The 5814-nt window shown below is 49.2% G+C and overlaps 1 protein-coding gene across 1 annotated transcript in view; it reads left to right on the plus strand.

Annotated features, from left to right (window-relative positions):
- The window catches only part of ZMAT4 (zinc finger matrin-type 4), a 51869-nt gene that overhangs the window by 39494 nt on the left and 6561 nt on the right, over nt 1–5814 (plus strand). The window contains exons 5-6 of the mRNA XM_005429238.2: nt 119–346; nt 5323–5419. Coding sequence (XP_005429295.1) covers nt 119–346; nt 5323–5419 — 325 coding nt within the window. The remainder of the gene's footprint in view (nt 1–118; nt 347–5322; nt 5420–5814) is intronic.

The raw sequence follows: 5814 nt of genomic DNA on the forward strand, positions 1-5814 counted from the left end.
CACTGTTTACATTTTGTTCCTGAGGCCTCTCAGCTTCTCAGGAGAGAAAAAATCCTAAGGAAAGGATTTTTCAGAAGATCTCATGGCTACACTGACGTGTCCCCTTTGCCTTTTGCAGAGGCTGCTCTGGGCCCGCTGAAGCCGGCGCACACGGAGAGCGCCGCGGCCGTGCCGCCGCCGCCGCAGCGCCGGGACTCGGACAGGTACTGCCAGCTCTGCACAGCCTGGTTCAACAACCCCCTGATGGCACAGCAGCACTACGAGGGCAAAAAGCACAAGAAGAACGCGGCCAGGGCCGACCTCCTGGAGCAGCTGGGGAAGACCCTGGACCTGGGGGAGCTGCGAGGTGAGGCCCTTTTGAGCTGGTGATGGAGAGCTGCAGTTTGATTCAGTCCAGGAATGAATCTTGGCAAGTACCTGTGATGGTGTTCACAGGGGTTCTTGGATTGGGGAAGAGATGAGGATCTGACTCTGTGTTTCAGAAGGCTTGATTTATTATTTTATGATATATATTACATTAAAACTGTACTAAGAATAGAAGAAAAGGTTTCGTCAGAAGGCTACCTAAGAATAGAAAAGAATGATAAATATTTGTGGCTCCGACTCTCTGTCTGAGCCAGCTGGACTGTGATTGGCCATTAATTATAAACATCCAAGATGGGCCAATCACAGATGCACCTGTTGCATTCCACAGCAGCAGATAACCATTGTTTACATTTTGTTCCTGAGGCCTCTCAGCTTCTCAGGAGGAAAAATCCTAAGGAAAGGGTTTCCCATAGAAGATGTCTGCGACAAGTTCCTGCTTGCTCTGGGCTGTAGGCACAGGGTCACAATCCTGTGTGCACACAGGGACTGACTCAGGCAGCTGAGGAAGAAGGACAAGGTTGATTCAGAGCCATGTGCAAGAGCTTTGGTTTGCCAGTGAGGCTTTGCAATAACAGTTTGATACACCTGGGTCTTCGTCCTTGCTAAATGAAATGATTTTTCTTTAGGTGCTAATGACTGTACAGTATATTGTGCATTTCTTGGGCTCCCATAAACCTTGTAATGGTTATCTTGATCCTCCTGTGCTACCTAGTGTGACTCACAGTGCCATCAATGATTCATGTTGGCTGAGTCACTGCCCGCTGCTGGAAATACGTGGGAATAAAACCTGGGACAATAACATGGAAGTGCTCAGTACTTTGAGCTGTGCCAAGCTCAGGAGTGGCTGAGGATGTCATTAGGTGTAAATAAATCAATTGGGAAGTGTTTTGTTCATTTAGCTTCTGGGGGAGTTGAAATTGGAGGCCTTCACAGCCTGGTCAGCTGCTGGTTTTTACCTTCACGGTGGTGCTGTGCATGGTTGGGGTTTGCACTGGATCCAGTGTGGTGAGGGGACAGCAGAGCTGTGTCCAGGCTCTGTGTGTGCCTGGTACAGGGGAACAGGGTTGGGCACTTCAGGGAGCTGCTCCAGGGGCTCAGCCTGCAGTTCCCTGTGCTCCACAGCACCAGTGAGGTGCACAGGGAGCCAAGGAGGGGAAATCCTTCAGTTTTCCTAACCAGGTTGTGAGCGTCTGTCTGTGTCCATCTAGAGATGCTCTCCTGGCCGCATTTAGCTGCAAGATCAGAGCAGATCTTGCACAGGTGTGGAAAGCAGCCTCTGCAGTGGCCACCACACCGTGATACCCAGCCTCACCTTGCCAGGTGACATCATTTCTGCCTACAGGGTACCAGTGGCAGCAGGACATGTGCTGGGGACACCATCCCCACACTCTCCCTGCTCGACACTGTCTTTGCTGCCTCAGTTTTCCCCGGATTGCAAAGTCATCTCCTTCCTCTGCATCCCCGGTGGCTTCTCCCATCACAGCTTAAATATTAATTCTATTTTGACTAGTGTGGGAGATGAACATTTGATGCATTGTGTGAGCCTGGAATAGGCAGTGTCAGTTGAAGTACAACATTTCAGCAGCCTTTGATGTTTTGATAATGGCTGTAATAAAATATTTATTGATAAATATGAATGTATATTTGGAGAAATAAGAATAGAGATGTATTTTTGGACAGTTGATATTTATAGGAAACAAAAACATTGATTCTTCTCACCAAGTGCTCATCCTGCAATTTTGAAGTCTTATTTTCTTCTCAGAAATAAGAAAGAGGAAAGGGGGGGGGAGAAAAGGAGAAATGAGCATTGTTTCTGCAGTCTGTGTTGAGTTAAAGCTGCAGCACAGGGCACACAGATCCCTTTTCCTTGGCTGGCTGGGGTGCAGGGTCCAGCCCACCCTCAGAGCAGTTCTGTGGGGTTTTCCAGCCCTGGCACAGAGCTGCTTTGGGGCCCACCCTGCTGTGTGGCTGACCTGGAACTCCTGAAAGAGGAAGGAATTGGGAGTTTTCTTCCTGCAGAGCTGCCCCCCCTGCACCTTTTGTCATAGGGAGACAAAACCTGGTGGGTACCAAGCCCCAGATTCCAGGCTCTGCTCTGACAGCTCAGAGTGGCCATGGCAGAGCTGGAGGCAGCCCTGGGCTCCATCTGACAGCTCTCACCCTCCCCAGCCTGTCCCAGGCACAGGAGGAATGTCAAATTTCCTCCATCAAGTCACATCTCACCATGTGTCCCCCATGGCCCAGCTCTGCTGTTCCTTGTCCCAAGCAGGTGGGCTCTGCAGTGGCAGCTGGTTTGGAAGGTTAGGAGGGTGGTTTGGAAGGTTTGGAAGGTGCTGGGGCCAGCCAAACCGTGCAACAGGTGCTCTGAATCCCTAAAATAAATCCCAAAAATAAATCCGAATCCCTAAAAAACACTGCAGCCAAACCCTGCAACAGGTGCTCTGAATCCCTGAAATAAATCTGAATCCCTAAAATAAATCTGAATGCCTAAAAAACCCTGCAGCAGGTGCTCTGAATCCCTAAAATAAAGCACAGCAGCCTCTGCAGGACAGATGGACAAGGGCACAGAGAAGATGTCACTTGGAGCCTTTGTGCTCTCAGGTAAATTGGTGGTGCTGCATCTGGACCAGCATCAGGCAATGAGCTGTGCTGCCTTTTTCATCCCAGCTCATAATTTCTTTGTATGCCTTATAAATACTTCTCATTCTGTGCTGTCACTTGTGGTTAGTAAGAAGCAGCTTAACAAGAACTCCCCTGGAATGGGTTTTAATTCATTTGATGCAGGATGACATTAATAACTTGACTTGTTAATATTTTATTTAATGGGGATAGGAGGACGTTCAATTTTACATGAATGCATGTCACGCTGCAGGGGAGGCAGTGCTGATGTGTCTGGAGGATGCAGGAGGGGATGTGAACACGGGCAGAGCCCAGCAGCTCCCAGTATGGACTGCTCAGGGTGGGACACCTCATGGCCTGCAGGGCTGAGCTCAGCCCCAGAGCACTGGCTGGGGAGTTTATAAAACCAGTTTCAGCCAAGTAGCACCTTTGATGATTTCTAGTGAGGCCAAATTGTGGTAATTTTTATATCATGCAAGTGATTATTGCTTGTGGTCTCATCCTGCTGTTCATTTCAGGCTGGTTTCCTCCTCCATCTCCATCCCAGTTCATGGAATCTGCCCAGTTTGGGGCTGCATCTTCCAGCCTGTGGGAAGAGCAGGGAACAGATTCCCTGCACAGAGCACAGGGAGGGGGAGCAGGGTTCCCCCTGCTTCATCTCTGTGAGTAGCCTTGACACGCTGAGGGAGAAAATCATCATCCCTGCTTAGGAGCTGCTTTGCTGAAGGCGTTTCCACCTACACCAGTAATTAAGATTCACTGAGGCTGCTCTTAACGTGCTGCTAAATTGGCTGAGCAGCAGAACCTTATTACCTTAAATTAGAGAATTACCTGTTTCTTAGTTCTCCAGTCCCACTCTGATGTGGAGATCCTGGTGGGGTCCAAGTTCTGAGGCTGCTGCAGTGTGCTGACACAACATTCCTGCCCTTCCCATTCCTGCCCTTCCCATTCCTTCTCCTCCATTCCGGGAGATTCATGTGGCTCCTGATGCCTGTTGGTTGAATAAAGGAAAAGAGGAGCTGCCAACAGGACAAAGGGCATGACTTGTAAAATCATCACTTCTTCATCAAGAATAAATTCTGTAAGGAGAAAAATCCATATGCACGTTTGCAAATTGATTTTTTTTTGTTCTGTGCCACGTCGTGACACAGAAATACAGAAACTACTTAAGTACCTCTGCAGTTGCTGGCTTGTTGTTTTCAAGCACTCATCTAAATGATTTTGGAATATTATTTAAAGATGATTTTCATGTTGTGCCAAATTCCTGGGTGCGAGATATTGTGAAGTGTTTGAGAAGAGTGGGGCTGTTGGTATAGCTGTGTCTAGAGTGCAGAACAAGACAAGGGATTTTTTGAGAGCCAAAAAGGCAGGTCCAGCTGGGGAGGAGTCAGTGTGTTTATCACCCGTGCAGTTAATTATCGTGAGCATGGACTGATGGAACTTGACAATGCCACACTTTATTTGTTCTAAATGAGTCGTTCTAACAATTTTTGGCAAAGAAATGATACTGTGGAAAGCCAGAAGAGACTATTACAAGGAACATTAGGACTGTTGCTGAGGAGCACAGCAATCCCTGCTAGGAATCTCCAGTGTTTTCAAGCAGAGCCCTTGTACTGCAGCCAAGAGAGAACCCAGCAGGTGAGAGAGCTCCTGCTTTGGCTTTTTGGGGCTGCCTGCCTTGACCTTCAGCCAGAGCCTCTGGGAGAGCAGAGTCTGTGCTTGGCTGGTTCACTTTGGTGGATAAATCAGAGTGGATCCCTCTGGGGAGAAGAGAGCTCCTAAGTGATCTGGCTGCTGGATGTGCTAGCAGGGAATTGCTCTGAATGATGATCACTACCAAAAACCAGAGGGATAAATGGTGCCTGGAGTGCTTTGTTAGTGTGAGCACAGTGGTGGTGCCCTGAGGAGGGCACAGGAGAGATTCACCACACTCTCAGGAGGGATGAGCCTTTGAACCTGGCTTTTTTCTGCTCACTTCTAAAAATACTCCTTCAGGTTTCTCTAATGCTTGGGTAGCCTGGCCTGGAAAAGTCAACAGATGGGTCACTGTAAAGAGAAATGTCTGTGAAAATGGAAATGAAATGTGGGGTCCAAGCACCTTCTAATTAACTAGAAGTTTGCTTGGAGCACAGGTTACTGCTTTTTTTTTAGTATTTCTCCCCCTTTCTTCAGTCATTTTCACTTGTACTGCCTAGCTGCCCTTTTGAACAGTCTGCAACCCAGAGTGTTTCCCTCTGGTGCAGCCCGTGCTCCCCTGAGCCTCACCACGTGGCACAGGTGGAGCCAAGGCTTAATTAATTAATTAAGTATTAATTAATTTTTTGGTTTTCTTCACAGGCCTGAAGCGCAGCTACACCTGCAACATCTGCAACGTCACCCTGAACTCCATAGAGCAGTACCATGCACACCTGAAGGGCTCCAAACACCAGACCAAGTGAGTGTCACTGTGCCTCTCTCTCCCAGGGGGCTGCAGTCTATCTGTCTGTCTGTCTGTCTGTCAGGGTGGGATGCTCTGGGACAGTGCTTTGCCCTCCAGCCCCCCCAGCAGAGGCTGTGCTCTGGTTGCTGGGCACACACACGTACCAGAGGCACCTCCAGGTGGAGGAAGGCAGGGCTGATGCGTTGTGATTTCAGGGTTTACCCCAGAACCTCGGGTCCCTCCCCTGATAATTCCCTCCCAGGTGTGTCAGTCACCTCTCCTTCCCCCTCCCAGCACTGTCTGTCACTCCTGGAATTCCAGAATTGGCAGATCCAAAGGATGCCCTCTACCCCTGGGGGGCATTGGGCCATCCAGGTGTCCTTTGTCCCTTTGTCCCTCCCCTCCTGTCC

This window comes from Geospiza fortis, unplaced genomic scaffold (assembly GCF_000277835.1).
Source record: "Geospiza fortis unplaced genomic scaffold, GeoFor_1.0 scaffold417, whole genome shotgun sequence".
NCBI classification, from domain to species: domain Eukaryota; kingdom Metazoa; phylum Chordata; class Aves; order Passeriformes; family Thraupidae; genus Geospiza; species Geospiza fortis.